The sequence below is a fragment of the Sceloporus occidentalis genome, unplaced genomic scaffold (genome assembly GCF_023333645.1).
Source record: "Sceloporus occidentalis isolate IW3139 unplaced genomic scaffold, rSceOcc1.0.p SCAF_4, whole genome shotgun sequence".
Lineage (NCBI taxonomy): Eukaryota > Metazoa > Chordata > Lepidosauria > Squamata > Phrynosomatidae > Sceloporus > Sceloporus occidentalis.
The window spans coordinates 52105873-52123595 of NW_028316984.1; the positions used below are offsets into that span (position 1 = coordinate 52105873).

Sequence of the window (17723 nt, forward strand, 5' to 3'; positions counted from 1 at the left end):
CAGTGGGATCCAGCTTAAGAATCCAGTTTGATCCTGGACATAATATTCTATGTGATAAAAATCATCCTTCTCTCACAGTGTGCCCCTGTCAGCTACTGCTAAGTCAGAAAGTAGCAAACATTCTGGGTGATTTTTGGAACCAATTCAGAACATCAGAAACAGGCCCCTAGGATCAATCACTAGAAATTTCAACAACCGAATGCCAGTAAACATTGAAAGATAGGACATAAAGCTTAGAAAAGAAATAAACACACAAATAAAATAAAATGTGATAAAACAATGTACTACTATTGAAACTGAACTAACTTTTTACCACAGAACTGCAAAGCTGTCAGGAGTGGGTTGAATTCTTAATCATGCTTCACTCTACCTAACCTGGAGTTCCCACACACCATTGAGTCAAAATGGCAAGAAGATGCACATACAACATATTTATTTTACTGGGAACAAATATATCTGGCATGCCTCCATACAACACCAGTCCCTGAGATCAGCCTCAGCCTCAACTAACGTGAAACACTCTTAGAGTGTCCTCTTTCCAGGAATGGGGACAATGGTGGCAGAAGCAAATCACAAGAGAAAACCTCACCAAACTTCATCGTCCATTGTGTGTGTGGGCAGGACAGGGCATCCATGCAGTGTATATGTAATATTCCTGAACCTTGAAAACACTGGTACCTTGAGCATGCAATTTGGCCAGCTCTTCGTTAAGTGAATCCTGTGACTCTTCCAGTTGCCTTCTCTTCTGTTCCATATTCTGCATGTAGTCTGTGAGAGACTTGATCTTGGCTTCATGCTTTGAAAAATATAAATAAACAAGAAAGCAAAAAGGGATATGTTTAATGAACAACTGAAAAAAAGAGTAAAATTAACCGGAGTGAGGGCCAGGGATGTGGGGAGAGATAGTGGTTGATTATCAATAACCTGTGAGATGAGAAGCTGGCAAGCAGCAAGCTCCCTCTCGCTGGCATTCATCTTCCTGTTGGAATCTATCTGAGCACTCTCCAGCTGCTTGCTGCGGTTCACCAGAGATTTCACCTCAGACTTCATCTTACTGATGTAGAGCCGTGCCATGGTGAACTCCTCCTCAATCACTCCATTCACATCTGCTAGCTGAATGGAAAGGCAACATTATACAACAACACAGTTACCAACAGATTTCATTTTATTACTCTGATTGAGACACGGAGCTGTATATCTATTAGATTTTTTAAACTAGATTTTAAAATATATTGGAAATATTTGATTTTTTAAAAATAGGGCAAACAAAAGGATAAAAGGGGGAAAAGACAAAAGAAAAAAGGTTATGAGTGTGAGCTTGACGTGAACATTAATATACACTGAACGTATGTTGAAAAAAAAATCATTTTCTTGAAATTGATACATATAAAATACAGGGTGATTAAAAAAAAGGACAAAACCAAATAAGAACAGCTTTACTTCTGCATCATTCTTTTTCAATCAAGCCTGTATATAGTCCTACATAGCCAAAGCAGTGAGAGATTTTGACAACTGAACAATGGATTGTGGAAGTTTCTCTTTTCAATTTTGCACTACTAGTCTTTTTAGTAACAGCCAGAGCATGCAGAATCCAACCATATGGAGAATCAGTTAAATTCCAAATTGCAGAAATACAATTTAAAAGTATCTATGTGTCTCCAGGTTTGCGCATCAGAGACAGAAATCAATTTGACTTGAATTGTTCTTCTATGGTGCCTGACATTGAAGCTCTGGACCTCTCTCCTTGTGATAAATGGGAGTCCCTTCATTTTTCAGAGCCTTCCTCCCAAATATCAAAGGGTTAAAAGGTGGGAGGAGATACAGTACATTTTAATGCGGGATTACATCAATTACATCACAACTGATGAGATGGCAATTGTCCACTAAGACAGGCAGTTAAGAGACGTGCGAACTTTTGAGATGGTTCTGGGTGAGATGTTTTAAAAAGCCTGGATGCAACATGAGTCTTTTGTCTGGTTTGTCTGTCTACCTACTGGGCTTTTGTCTCTGGTTCTCGTGAAGAAGACCATGGGGAGGCTGGTGAAGCTGGACAACGGAGTCCAGACCCCAGCTATCCAGAAGCATCAAGGACTACAAATCCCATCTGAACTGTGAGTAAGATTAGGAACGTATACCAATCAGTTGCATCAGGGTTTTGATTTTATTTCCTGGTTTGACTGAAACTGTTTTGCTTTGTAACTTGCAAATTCTGTTGATGACTGTAGGATAAGTTGGTTCTTCGTGTAGTGATATCCTTTTGTTATAGAATTCCTGTACTTAGAATAAAGCTTTTGTTTATTTCTTTATATTTATTTATTTACAGTATTTATACCCTGCCCTTCAGCCCTAAAGGCTCTCAGAGTGGTTTACAATTATTATTATTTTTAATTAGACAGTTCCCTGTCCTCAGACTTACAATCTTGTTTAATTTAATTAAGGCACTCTGCCTCTCTTGCACTCTTTTTCATGTGCCTTAGCTTGACTAGTTCTTCACTGACATAGAAAATACCAGTGGAATTGCCCAGAAACATCAGTGTTACTAAGCTGTAATATGTTAATCATTGGGTGGTGGCAGCTTTTAGAAAAGAGGTGGTCTCAAGAAGTCCCATCCAGTTCAGCAGGAGAGGAGAGGGACCTGCAGAAAACCTTCACACTCCCAAAAGAGACTTGGGTTGCTGCCACATGGGAGAATTAATACAGCTTGACACCGCTTTAACTGTCATGGCTACATTCTATGGAATCCTGGGATTTGTTGTTTGTTGTAGTACCAGAGCTCTCTGTTAGAGAAGGCTAAATATCTCACAAAACTACAAATTCCAGAATTCCACAGAATTGCATCATGACAGTTGAAATTATGTCAGACTTCATTAATTCTGCAGTGTAGATGCAGCCTTGGGCAACACCATGGTCAGTATCAGAGACCAACGTGTCAAGCACGTTAAGTTTTAAAAACTTGGGCCCGTTGCAAACGGGCCTAAAAGTGCGTGCTCCACGCGTGCTAGGGTTAGAAAGGGACGTCCTTTCCGGACACCCCCAACCCTAGCAAGCACGGAGCGCACACAAAATGGCAGCGGCCGTTCCACACGGCCGCCACCATTACGACGTCACGACCGCACCGCCTCTATACAGGGCGGCGTGGGCGTGACGTCGTTACGCCGCACCAGGGTGCATAGTGTGCCCCTTCCCCGGCCGCAAAAGGAGCTCTGAAACAGAGCTCCTTTTGCCGTTTGCGTCACTGGGCGCAGGCTTCAGATGGCTGCACCCAGCGACGTAGAGGAGAAAGGGGCCAAGTGGCCCCTTTCTCCTCCTCCCCGCCTCCGCGGGGTGTCCTTGGGGCTTGAAGCCCCAAGGACACCCCTTTCCAGGCTGCAGGGAAGGGGCCTTTTGCCACTTCCCTGCAGCCTGGAAAGCGGCGGATCGGGGCCTCAGCGGCTGCCACTCTGGCCACTGAGGCCCCGATCCGGCTGGGAAAGCGGCGGGTTCAGGCTGCCGCTTTTTGGCGGTCTGTAACCCGCCTTAGAATGTTTTAGCCAAGTTTCCATTAATGGAAACTAAATTGCTACTTGACTGTGAGCATTATATACTGATCATTCATTATAGCTTTACATTCTAGAGGATTGCTCTGTTCGTCTGTTGCAATCTTGTGGTGCTCAGAGACAGAACAGATTTATTGTGGTATTAGCTCCCATGGACCAAAGAGCACTTCAAATGCCTCAAGTGTTTTCATTTGGTGTTCTCTCCTACATTGCACAATTTGCAACACACAGACACACACTCCAGTGCTCTCTCGTTTTTGCCTCTGTAAGTGGTCTCTAATCTACATTGTCATAAACTAGCCTTTAATGCTGTAAACCTGCCTTCTGTTCATTACTGCATGTAAATTTATTATCGCAACGGGAGCACAGACATTTAAGAAAACATGAAGAACATATTACATTAATCAAACTGTGACTATATTCACAATTGCTTTTTGTCACCTGTGACCCATGAACTGAGCAATAAAGGGGATGGTAAGAAAGTTTCTCCCACCACTGGTCAGATTGCAAAAGGCTCAAAACTTATCTATGCTAAACAGCTAGAGCCAAATACATTTCTGTAATGAATGGAGGGGTTGTGCGTAAATGTATAACTCTTACCTTCAAAATAATAATACAGTGGCTATAAATAGGGAAGGTCCTCCCTATAAATATCTTGAGAGGGAAAAGCTATAAATCACACTCAATTCTTTTTATTCATACCAGTGTATAAATATCTAGAATCCATCTACCTTTTTCTTGGACATTCAGAAGTTTTGCTGGCCACAATCACTTTCCATTCCTACTATAGGAAAACTAACTAGCAAGAATGGCGGTCCATGTCAAAATGAACACCGGGTTCCCTTGGGCTGGAGCTCTATGTGCTTCAGAGAACATATGAAATTCAACATTAAGGGAATTTTTTTGTATGCCAAGGTGTTTGGCCATCAGCTTTTTGAACCCTCTCTAAAGCTCCAAAGAGAAATAGCTTAAATTCAGATTTATGACTTAAACCGTTTTAAAAGATTGATAACCTATTTCTAAATAAACTTTCTTTCATCTTTCTACTATAAAGTTAAACTTTATAATCCATCATAAAATAGCCAATATACCGTCTTAACATCATTGGTACCAATAATTCCTCCAATCTCTCCCAGGTCCTTAAGTAGTAAATTCAAGATTTCAGTAGCTCTTTTTTTCTGATGATTACTGAGCTCTTGCAGTTGTCCCAGTTCTCTCTGTGTAGCGGTCAAGGAAGACTGCAAAACAACATGAGTATCATTTTAACCACCGATCCCATCTTTGCCAAATAATAATCAGAAGACATTTCACCCTTTTGGCCACCCCAGTGTTTATAGCATATAGTAAAGTTCATGTTCCTGGATCATATGAATAGAGATACTTCTTTCTCATCGTCAGATTAAAAATACACTGTGTATCAAAGCTATACACATTTGTGTCTGTAAATCTATTTCAGAATGCCCTCATGTAGGAGATATTCATGACACTGATATTTTGTATTTTTTCTGGAACCATGTTGACTCATTTTTAATTCCTAGGAATTTTAAAATTGAATATGCATTTTAGATGACTGAACCAGTTTTTATGCCTCTTAACTTAACACTGCACTGATGTTTTAATGTTATGTTGCTTTTAGTCTGACAGTTTGTTCTTTCTGTACACTGTCCCATGCTCCTCTTTATCATGAAGGTGTGACGTTACATATTTCGGAACAAATAACTAAACTTGAAACATGGATATCTGTATTTCTTGTCAGTTCAAACTATTATGGGAAACTAGTAGAATTATGCATTCAGGACTGCACTACTATTGGAGAAGAACCTATTGATGATGGTATTCTTTTTTTACTCATTTACCATATTTCTACACCATCCACTAATAGAAATAAAAAAGCATGTCAAATAAGAATAAAGCATAAGCACCAATCTTTTAATAAACATCAGTATACAATCAGAATAAAATCAACAGAAACAACAATATTGCAAAGAACCCTCCAAAATGCTATAACTAAAATAGAACTAGAACTAGAAATGCAATGACTAAAATAGAAATAGAAAGATAGTGAAAATAGAAGGGTCTCCGCCAAGTGCCAGAAAGACCACAACAGGATGTGCATTTGAGAACTAGCATTGGTTTGTGCCCTATACAATGATTCCTTCTATTTAGTTTGGTGTTTACATATTAGCACAGGGATAGGCAGGAAATCACAAAGGTGCAAGCACACATGGACACCCACGCATATTCACACGAAAGAGAGAGAAAGAGAGAGAGAGAGAGAGATTAACATGAATTAATTGTTCCTACTGTTTTCTGTGCAAGCTCCTCTGATAGTTGCTCATTAGCTCTCAACTTGTCCTCCACTTCTTGTGACTTCTGGTCATAATTAACAGCCAATTCTTCTAGAGCCTGAAGGACTTCTTTGACTTCCTCTTTTGCAGCTTCATTCTCTATCTGAAGGCGGGTGAGCTCCTCTTGGATCTTCTCATAATCTCTCCTAGTGGAGGCCAAAAGCTACAAAGGGAGAAAGGCATTAAGGTTCTATTAAAAAGAGGATCTACCATATATACCCATCTATAAGTCAAAACATTTATGCCCCAAAATTGATCCTAAAAATTCTGGGTCAACTTAGGTATGGGTCAATATGGTAATGCCAATGATGGCAGATCTTTCAGATTTCTCTGCCCCTGGTGGGGAGAGCAGAGGATGTCATTTAAAAAGCACTAATTACATAGATGATTTTCATACCAGTGCTTACCATCGGGTAAGCACTGGTAAAACGCCAATAAAATGCTTAGGAAGTGCATGTGAGTGAAAGCCTGACACACTTCCTAAATGTCAGGGAATCGTCCCCTTGCCTCCAGCATCCCTGAATTGTTCAGGGAGCAGTCATTTCCCATTAACACAAAGTTTCTGTTAATGGGAAATGGCTGAATTATTCAGGGACGCTGGAGGTGAGGGGACAATTCCCTGACATTTAGGGAGCGTGTCAGGCTTGCACACACTCATGCTTCCTGATCATTTTACCGGCGTTTTATCAGCATTTTACCAATGCTTACCCCATGATAAGCGCTGGTAGGAAATTCTTCACACACTCTTCCTCTCCCTAAACAGGGAATGCTGAAAGAGCTTTTGGAAGGGCAATGTTTACTTCTATGAGAGTAACAGATGATCCAGTCTCTTTCTCTCACACACATACACATTCTCTTTCCCTCCCTCCCTCCCTGCTTGAGAATGGGGTGCTGCTGGAAGCAGAGAGAGTGGAGGGTGATTTCTGCTTTTTTTGGAGTAACAGAGGATCCAGTCCAGCACACACACACAAACACATTTCTCTCCCTGCCTGCCTTAGTTCCTTTTATCGTTGGCTCTCCCCCAACTGACTCTTCATCCCCTGCCTGCCTCTGCCTCCTCACCCTCTGTGAGAAGACAAGCCGGTGGCTGCAGACAACTGTGGATTGGCCACCAGTAAAGATCTTCCAGTTCAGGGAGAGTCTACTGTAAAAGTAGGTTTCTTGGCAGGGCTGAAATGGCAAAGGGCGCCTGTGCCTGTTCAACCCCACTCCAAGGGGGAAATGGCTGTAACTGGGGCTCTTTGGTGCTTCCTCGCTGCAACAGAGAAGCAACTTCTGTCTACTGCTGTGGAAACACTGAAGAACCACCTTGGACCTAAGGAGCCACAAAGTTTTACCCTCGACTTATCCATGGCTCATACCAAAATCCAAAATTCTGGCCCCCAAACCCGCCCTTGACTTATACAAGAGATCGACTTATAGTCAAGAATATGCAACAGATGAAATAGCCAAAAGGAATTAAAATGGCACCAGCAGGTAACAAATGAAATGCTGAATTGTTGAAACAGGTATGTGGGGCAAGGAAACATTATAATGAAGAAGAGAAGCAGCAGGGCTTACTAACTATCCCCCACAAAATAAGCCATATGCATCTGATCTTTGGGGCATTTAGCATAAGACATCATAACAGGCTACCTACAACCTTGTAATTCAAGGTTCAAAAGAATAGTTCTTGATAAAACCGCCTAATAAACATTCACATAAGAGGAGATAAGAAAACACATCTACATTTATGTACTCTGGTGTAAAACTATCTAATGAACATTAGTGCAAGAGACTGCTTTACACCGTCAGATTAGCTCTATTTAGTTTAACAGTATGTTCACCCACTTACAGCAGTTCGCCAGGGTTTCATGACTATTTTCCAGCTCTCTGGATCTCTTTGCATTGAAATCATTTGGTCTATAACCACTGAACTATGAGCGTTACCTGCTAAAATAGCATCCTCTGCCAATTAAAAAGAATGAAGTCATATCTAAAAGCATATGAGAAAAATTTATAATAATTCATTTGGCACATAATCCCCTTAGTGCATGTCAAACCATTCTGTGAATGTGGCAAAAAACCTACCAGTGTAATGCCACTCATATTTTCACAACTGTTTTAGACCCAAATACACTGTGCTAAAAACAAAGAGATGAAAATAATCCCCTAGAATTAATCCTAACCAAACTGAGGGAAAACAGCATTCTTAGGACAAAAGACAAAATGTTCTGTGTGTAAGATTTGGGAATATTTGAAGAGCTGTCCTCAATAGAGGGGAAGACTAGCACTGAAAAATCTATCTGTTCAAATAAGGTGGTGTCTGTAATCAAATTAACAGCACAGAGTAAAAATGAAGCCACAAGAAAGAACCAATTGCAGTGCACTTTGAGATATGCACAGAACCTGAGCCCCCATGCTTTAAAGTTAAAATCATGGTTGAAATTAGATTCAGCATATGGAGCATTTAGTTCCAGCAAACAGTTGTGTGCCACAGAAAAAGTTAATCAATGGCAAAAGAATGTGAAAGATATTAGAACAGTCTGTTTCCTTTTCTTAATGCTTAGGTCAGCAATGACTTTTCTGGCTTAATTAGCCAGAAATAAGTGCTCTGGCTAATGAAGAAAAAACACAGTTAAGACAGACACACTGCAGCCTACATATCCATGATGGAACACAAACAACTGTAGGAATCACTAAAGAAGATAACAAACAGGAAGAAGCCTCCAAACCAGACTGTCTCCTTTTTAACTTCACTTGCCAAGGTTTTAGAAAACTAATCTTCAATAATCCCAGTAGGTTATTAAGAGAAACAATTTAAGAGTAGTATAGTCGCGTGCAACAACTTCTCCTCCCATGAGTCATGAGGACAGCTAGTTCTGTTAGCAGAGATGCAAATTCCTTTCCACCTGTTCTCTCTCTAGGGTGGCAACTGGAGCGCTACAACTGACATCTCTTAGGATGCTGGATTTATCCATGTGGGCTCCAGTTACTGAGCACTATTTTAAACTAAGTAGCCTTGTATTAGCATGAAAAAAAAATTAAAGTCAGGGAGAAATTCCAAAAGTTATTTTTGTGATAACTAATGCATTCTGTACCCACTTATCTACTAGACACAGCATGTGCACTGAAACAGGATTACACCCCCCCCCTTCTTTTTCTGTATACTAAACCATAATCATGACTCAGCAATATAACTGTGCTTAAAGCAAGGGCCAGGTTAGTTACTGGGTAAGACATATTGGGAATGCCCACTTTTCACTAGTACTACTAAAGCTACCAGAGATACTTAGGGCCCGAACAGACAGGCCAAAATAAAGCTGCTTTGGGTCACTTTGGAGGTATGCTGTTTAAATGTCACATACATCTTAAGAGGCCAGAAGCTGCGCCAAAGTAGCACTCCAATCCTTAGGGCTGGAGTGTGGCTTTGGCACAGCTTCTAGCCTCTTAGGACGCATGCAGCATTTAAACAGCATACCTCCAAAGTGACCCCAAGCAGCTTTATTTTGGCCTGTCTGTTCGGGCCCTTAAGGATTTTGTTTGACCAACAATTCAAAGTGAACTAACCTTATCTGCACACCTCAAGCCAATGAATAGATCAAAACACAGTCTTCTTTCATATTTTGGACATATCTATTTTTTACAATGGAATTTTCAGCTAGAAGAACATACTTAAATGCATACAATATCTGTATTTTAAGGTAAGCTATGTTCTTAAAATCTTTGAAAAAAGACATTCAAAAATACACTGGGATGGAATGGGTTTATAAACTTACACATACAAAATGGAAATGCACTAGAAATTGGTCAAACCATCCATCTCTACAACTACAAATGGCAGCATTCACCACCGCCATCATCATCCTTGTTATCATTATCTATTCAGACTACCATTTACCTCATCTTGATCGAGCATCTGCTGCTTTAGTTTCTCAGCCAATTGACTCTGTTGATTAATTTCATCATCCTGTAATGGATAAAGAAAGTTTTACTTTCACTTTCTGTTATATTTTCACTTGAAAGAAATAGCAATAGCAATAACAAGTACATTTCTATACTGCTTATCAGCGAATTAGCACTTTCTAAGTGGTTTACAATATGTAAGCCAATAACCCCCAACAAGCTGGATACTCATTTTACCGACCTACAAAAGGATGGAAGGCTGGGTGGACCTTGGAGCCCTCCTCTAGGGTCTTTCAACATTGAGGCTGCAGTATCAGCACCAACATTTAACCACTGTGGCAGCAGGGGTCCCAAATGTAAAAAGCCCCCCCCCCAAACTAAAACCAAACCTCCCAAGTTCTATATTTTCTGTCTGATTTAAATGTTGCATGGAGAAGATAAGTTGGATGGACTCCTGTATGGGATGTATGTATGTGTAAGTACTATAGTTATGGTGTTGCACAGTGAATTTTGGCCCCAATCCCTCCATTCCTGATTACTAGGAAGCAGCCTCTGTGATCAACAGAGAAATGGCAGAAATCCAAGTGTAGTGCCTTCTGCCATTTCACAGATCCTCGCATCTCTCTCCATCTGGGTCTCACACCAACCTTGTAGATACACAGCTACAAAAGTTTCAAATTTTGGAGTATTTCAGACTGTGGAATTCTGAATAAAGGATACTCAATTTGTGTGTGTGTGTGTGTGTGTGTGTGTGTGTATTTATGACAGAATCATTGTGTACTGGTTGAAGTTCCACACAGCTTTATTAGCACTACATATCTGTATATAATCAACTATAAGTTGATGCCATGTATAAGTCTGTGGCCCTGTACAAACGGGCTGTTTCGTACGTACTCCGTACGTACTAGGGTTGCCTGGGTGCATCTCTTTTAGATGCCCGCAACCCTAGTACGTACAGAGTACGTACAAAATGGTGGTGCCCTGTCCACATGGGTGCTGCCATTACAACGTCATGGCCGCGCCACCTCCAAACGGAGTGCCGCAGATGTGACATCCTGGCGCCGTGGAAGCTCCTTCCTGGGTTTGTGTCGCTGGCGCAGCCTTTACACGGCTGCACCAGCAACACAAAGGAGAAAGGGGCCGAGCAGGAAAAAGGGCGGGTACAGGCTGCCCCAAAGGGGCGGTCTGTAAACTGCCAAGGACAGGTTTGGGGGCCAAAATTAAAGATTTTGATATGTCGAGGAGATACCCAGGCTGAGAAAGAGAAGGGAAGACACCTGGGCTGAGAAAGAGGCTTGATAGGCAAGCCTATTACTGTATATATCTGTGTACATATCCAACCAGGTTTTGGGGGTCAATTTTTGGGCATAAATGTCTTGATTTACAGTGACATATACTGTATATGGTAAGATAAAATCACTAATTGTGGAAGATCCAACCTTTCCATAGTGTAGAGATAATTACATCTATTCACATATGGATGGGAGGGGATGCCCTTGGTCAACAACACTCATTATTTATGTTGTGCTTTGGAAAGTGGGAATTTAATAAATTTATGCAGCCATGAGAAGCATGACTACAGCTATCAAAGCATTATCAATAAGTCTATCTGTTTTTCCCCCTCATCTGTTGCAACTCAGATAACTTCAGTGCACATGTGTAACTCACATGAGGAAATGCTCTCTTGCTTGGAGTGGAAATGGAGATAGAACTAACTAATTTGTTTCCAACAGCAGTGAATCTAAATTTCAGCAGATTTTAAAATATAAATCTTTGATGCATGAGGCAATTTTACTGATTTTGAAAATATTCTTTGGAAACAGGTTTTCATTAATTTCTGACAAACAATAATTCAAAGGAAATTGTTTATTGATACCTTATCATCCAATTGTCTGTAGAGACTGGTGACTTCTTCCTCATATTTCCGCTTCTCCTCTGCTGAAATACTGGCAACAACAGGCACAATGTTATCAATGATGGGTGTGTTGTCACATGGCTCCAAGTTCTTTTGGTCCTTGGCACTGATCTGTTCATCCTCAGGAACAGCCTCTCCTGCAGATATATCAGATCACAATAGAATCAGTAATAAAACAAAAAAGTCTGAAAAAACTGGGGATTCACAGATCAAATCTTCAAAGACATTTTGAGAACTTAGGGCCTGAACAGACAGGTCAAAATAAAGCTGCTTTGGGTCACTATGGAGGTATGCTGTTTAAATGCTGCATGCGTCTGAAGAGGCCGGAAGCTGCACCAAAGCCACACCCCAGTCCTAAGGACTGGAGCACCACTTTAGCGCAGCTTCTGGCCTCTTAAGATGCATGTGTCATTTAAACAGCATAACTCCAAAGTGACCTGAAGTAGCTTTATTTAGGCCGGCCTGTTCAGCCCCTTAGTCTACAGGACTTACCTTTTTAGGCCTCCATAGTCAGCGATCTCTGAAAACTACATGAAAACAGAAGTAAATCATAGCACTGCAAGGATCACAGCCAGATTGTCAGAACTAGCATTCCAACATCTAGAAGTTATAAAAGTACAGTAATGCATCAAAATTAATGACCCAGGAGATCTTCCAGGTGGGGCAAATGTGTCAAAAGATGATGGTATTTGTTACTATAGTTCTCAGTTTCTGTTATCTAGGACAATTTTCTGAGAATTTCTGGCACCCACTGCAACATTTTATTCCCACCCTTAAGTGGGTTTCTATTTAATTCCATGATGTATCGAAACAAAAATGTTGGAAACTCCACCCTAACAACACAAGAATGGCTGTTAAAACTTTTATAGATGGCAGAACTAGATAAACTGACTGCCTTTTAAAAGGAAAGAAACTTCAAGATTTTGTAAATACATGGGAATACGTAATGGGATATCTGAGTAATAAGTGGGGGAAAATATCAATTATTGGATTTACAGATTAAAAATGACAGTATGTGTTAATTTATTGAAAGAAGATTAATATAACAGAATTGGACAAATACTAAAGAGGATAGTAAGAACAGTACGAATAGCAAGAGCTTATAAATAGAACAAGCTTGCGAAAGCAACAAGTGCAGTTGGAATTGGAAGCCAGGAATGGATGAAAAGAATGTAAGGGAAGATCGATTGTAAGAAACGGATGTACAGTATTGGTTTTTTGCTTCTTTTGTAACTTGTCTATGTTGGTATTTTATTTGTTATATGTATATACAGTTGGCCGTCTGTCTTCGCGGGGGATCCGTTCCGCCCACCCCACAAAAACTGAGGCTCGTGCTTATTCAAACTCCATAGGCTTGAATGGAGCACGCCTCTGTGTGCACAGCAAGGGTACGTGCGTACCATTGCAAATAGTGGAGGTCACCCTTCTGTGTATATTCAAGGGTGCGTATATTCAACAATAACCCCTTTGGAAGAACTCAACTGCAGATCCAAGCTATCACTTATGAACAGCTCCTGAAATAATGGAATGAATAGGCACTGAGGTAACAACTGGCGAAGTCAACAAAACCCAAGCAGCTACATTTTGAGACCTTTGGAAAGGACACAGGAGTGGCCTTTATGGGGAATTAGTTCAGATCCTTAAGATTTTCTCTGTTAAATTTGTTCATCTTTAAGGCACCACAAAAGTTTTGAGTCCAAATGTAGGTCCAAAAGAGTTAAATTAGTGCTGCAAGAAGGGCCATGGGCAGTGGTTTTTGGCCAATTCTTCTTTCTTCTGAAGCTCAAGTGCCAGCATCCACATTCTTCTTGAGAACTGGTGAACCTTCCAGAGAAATGTGGGACATGGTGCTCAGAGCTGCAGGCAGAAAGAGCCCTCCCACTCATAAAGAAACAAAACTGTATCAAAACCTTTTGGCTGCAACAGACTAAAATAAGCTTATTTTGTTATAATTTTTTTTAAAATTCTCCTAGGGTTTTACAAGGAATATTAACCATCATGTTATCACAAAAGTTTAAAGTGAGACATCCAATGAAGCAAAAATACTGCAGTAATCAAGAAGATGGAATAGACCTTTCCACAGGGTCAACATCATTCCTTACTTAGGAAATCATTTGCTTTAAATTATTTTTGTCCTATTGGGATATAAAAGATCTTTTGGAAACTGCTGCTTAGCAAACAAAGAATTCACAAGATTTTACATTCCTGACACTATATAAATATGTTTCATCAAATAAACTGCCACCAGGGAAATTTCATTCTGCTAATAAAGAAAAATCCTGTGCACCACTGCATCCTGAGTTTCTAGAGGTGACAATGGAAAGCACATTATCTGGTAACTTGCGAAAAGGAGGGGAAGACTACACACAACTCAGAAAAGATGAAAAAAGGCAATTAGAGAAGAACGGATAATTTCATTTCATTTTACATTTACAGAAAACAAATAAAGGGGCAAGCATACCCAGTGAAGTTTAATGTGTGGTAATGACTACTAGGACAACTGAACTGACAGGAAGATATCTTTGTCTCCTAAAATGTAATATTTGATATCTGGTACTAAATCATATGTACACAATATAACTATAGTAACTAAGAATGTAATGTTTGCTATGATAATGAACACCATTAACCTTTATCACCAACTCCCTTAACAGATCAAGCAACAAAATTGAAAGTAATTTTAAAGTGGCATGTAATTATCTACTATGAAATGCATTTGCTATAATTTCTTCACATTTTTTCCAAAAAACATCCTCTACAAACCCTCACAAAGAAGTTCAAAATTAAAACTAAAATTCTGAACAGCAATTCAGAAAAAAGGAGAAAACCCCTTTTTGTAGAGCAATATAGCTCCCTGATGATCACAGCTCAAAAAACTATCCTCTTTTTCTCTCATCCAGAAAGTCTAGCAGTAATTATCATCCTCATATAACCCTTAGAAGCACAATTGCTATTGCCCATGTAATAAAGTTTGTGCATACTTTTATTCTTCAGACCCATTTATTGCAATGTGACCAGAGCCAAATTAAGCTTTAGCTGTTGTCTATAATCTTTATAATCAAAACACTTAATGTAGAAAGACTCAAAAAACCATAGTCCTGTCAGGGAGGTTTGTCTGAATGAAACAGTATTTATTTATTTACTTGCACTCACATGCACACACAAACAGGTGTGTACTGAAATTCTGTGTGTGTGGGGGGGGGGGGGGCTTGAAGATATATATCTCTTGCCTATCACATGATGATTTTAGCTGGGAATTTTCAAGGAAAAAACCCAGAACTTTTCACCAGTGTCAGAATGCAGTCCCAGAGCAAAGCAAAACAGAGCAAAAACATTTTCCCCCTTTACCTCCAAATGCAATGTAAGACATACACTACAAACTCTCACATAACTCAACAAGGAAACATCTGTTCATTTGCGTAATTTATATTCCATTCTTTCTGCCACTGTTACCTATTATTCCCCAAACTGGCTAACAGGTTCAGATAAAATAAAAATGTAAGATATTATTCATAAAATCAAAAATATACAAAATAGGACAGATATTTTGATCTCTGGATAGACATCATTCTATTTCACCAGTAAATCATGCTAAGGAAGCATGCTTTCTCTCATTCATCTTTGGGACCGATAGCCTCTGGGTTCACAGAGAAAGCTAAGAGTGCCTGAATGATCCTATGATTTCAAAATGAACTACTACTACAACTCTGAGAAGAGCAATTTAAACCAAAAATTAAAAGGAAACAAATCAGTTTATTAAAAATCCATAAAAACCTAAACTCCATGTTATTGTGATCACTATACATAATTTTGGCATAGAATGCACCATATCTCATCTGATCTTGGAAACTAAGAAGGGTCAGCCCTGGTTAGTACTTGGATGGGACCACCAAGTAATACCAGGTGCCGTAAGCAGTATTTCAGAGAAAGGAACTGCAAAACCACATCTGGGTAATATTTGCTTAAGAAAATTATATGAAATTAATGAGATCACCATATGTTGACAGGCGACTTGAAGTCACATGCACAATCTCTCTCTCTCTCTCACACACACACACACACACACACCACCATCACCGGTATGGAGAACATCCTCCCCTGATTTTGAAAGCCATAATCACTACCTCAGTCAAAACCATCTGGGATCTACATTCCAGAAATGAACAAGACCAGAGATAAGTATGGGTGGTTTGGACAGTAGGATTAAAACCAAGGTTTCCACATGGCTGCATGGTCTACTTCCCAGTCTAACCTTTTTGAAGTCATGTGCCTAACAGTTAAAAGTTGTGTTAATAAAGTTAAGTTGAGCAGCACTTGGCGTCGGCAAGTTCTTCCACCATGGAGGTACATCCCAGCCCGTCACCCACCTGGGTAGCTATGGGCCTGGCGACATTTGCCAAACCAGCCAAACCAGATTTTAGTTTCCTTATCCATGGTTTAGCATGATATCTGCACTTGAGTTTATTGTCTGGTGCAGGGCACCATGTCAGCAGCATCAAAACCAAGAGTTTATGATGTCAAGAGTATCATCAATGGCTTCAGCACAGACATCCCATCTTGTTTTAAACCATAATTTCTCTCTACGTCCAAACTGGAAAACTTCAATTTAAACCTAATTTAAATTAATTAAGAATGAAGTGATTCATCACTGTAATAATGCCTTGCCTAATCAGTAAAGTTCGTTATAATTATTTGGCAATCTTCCTTTTTAATTTAAGAGCTCAACAGCTGCCTAGTAGTTGACAACGGATTCTAATTTCTCACCATTTCTCCACCTGTTCAATTCCATCTCCAGATGCTGGATAACATTCTTTAGAGTCTTGTTTTTTTCCTTCTCCTTCTCATATTTTTTCTTCCATTCTTCAGCAGTCAGCTCAAGATTTACAGAGACAGTATTCTTGATGGTCTTGGCTCTATAAAGAGAAAACAAGAAGAAATTGGGTGTCCACAAGCTTAGCCAATAAACACTGTTTAATATTGTGTCTACAACATATTTTTCAGTAATTTCTTGAAGTTCCCAAAGGTAAGAGGATTCTCTATTCACATCAGTATTTCTTGAACTTTATTATAGTATATACACAACTTGTAGAGATGAAATAAAACAGTGAGCCAAAAGGACTGGGAATTTGCTGTTTTATCTCAATCGCATATTCACATGTTTTACTCAGATTTGAGAGCTGTTTTGCTCACCCTATTGCCCTCTCTTTCATATTAAGTCTCCAGTCTACATGCCCCGTTACCTAGGAATAGGTATGAATGAATCTGACAATCTTCTCATCTTATGTTGATTTTGTTCCATTTCTACACCAACCAAACATTTTATAGGATGCTTATACAAAAATGTGCATATATTTGCAGGTACCATTTCTCCTGATATACAAACATTACACACTTTTGCCTATTATGTGGGGCTTTACAAGCAATCTTCTCTACTTCATTTTTCAATGCTGTTTTCACTAATATGAAATGTTGTGTGCACTTTCTCCCAATATACATATTTGTATGCATTTTTATAGGCACAATACACACACAAAAGAATAACTGTGTCTTGGTCCGTGTACTGGATAGGTATATATTACAAAAGGCAAGTCAAACTAATTTTACTTCTATCAATCCCATTGGATTCAATGGTACTACTTCTGAGTAGAGATGCATCCGATTGGAGTTGTCCACACTTGCAAAATAAAGCAGCTTCAAAGCGAATTGCACCCACGCAGTTCAGACAATATATGACATTAATCCAGGTGGAAATCAACAGGAAGCAACACTCCAAGGCTAAAAACTGGAGTAAAAATGAACTCTGATACTCCGCCTCAATGGGGAAAATGTGCATCATCACACTGGCATATAAATAGCACAGCACAAGTGCAGGAATGTGGGAAAGCAAAAACACGGAAGTAGGACAAACATGGCAGGTCACCAATAATATAAAGGATGTAACTGCAACATTCACAAACCAGACAATCCAACAGGGGTCATGGGGTGAAGGGGGCAGGTATGGGAGGCCTCCATAATTGCGCTTTGCCAAAGCGTCACTGA

The 17723-nt window shown here is 39.8% G+C and overlaps 1 protein-coding gene across 1 annotated transcript in view; it reads right to left on the reverse strand.

Moving 5' to 3' along the window:
* KIF5C (kinesin family member 5C) overlaps positions 1-17723 on the reverse strand; it is a 95537-nt gene that overhangs the window by 18101 nt on the left and 59713 nt on the right. The window contains exons 11-17 of the mRNA XM_089520057.1: positions 16449-16597; positions 11646-11821; positions 9765-9833; positions 5841-6047; positions 4628-4774; positions 925-1113; positions 679-796 (exon numbers count right to left, since the gene is read on the reverse strand). Coding sequence (XP_089376183.1) covers positions 679-796; positions 925-1113; positions 4628-4774; positions 5841-6047; positions 9765-9833; positions 11646-11821; positions 16449-16597 — 1055 coding nt within the window. The remainder of the gene's footprint in view (positions 1-678; positions 797-924; positions 1114-4627; positions 4775-5840; positions 6048-9764; positions 9834-11645; positions 11822-16448; positions 16598-17723) is intronic.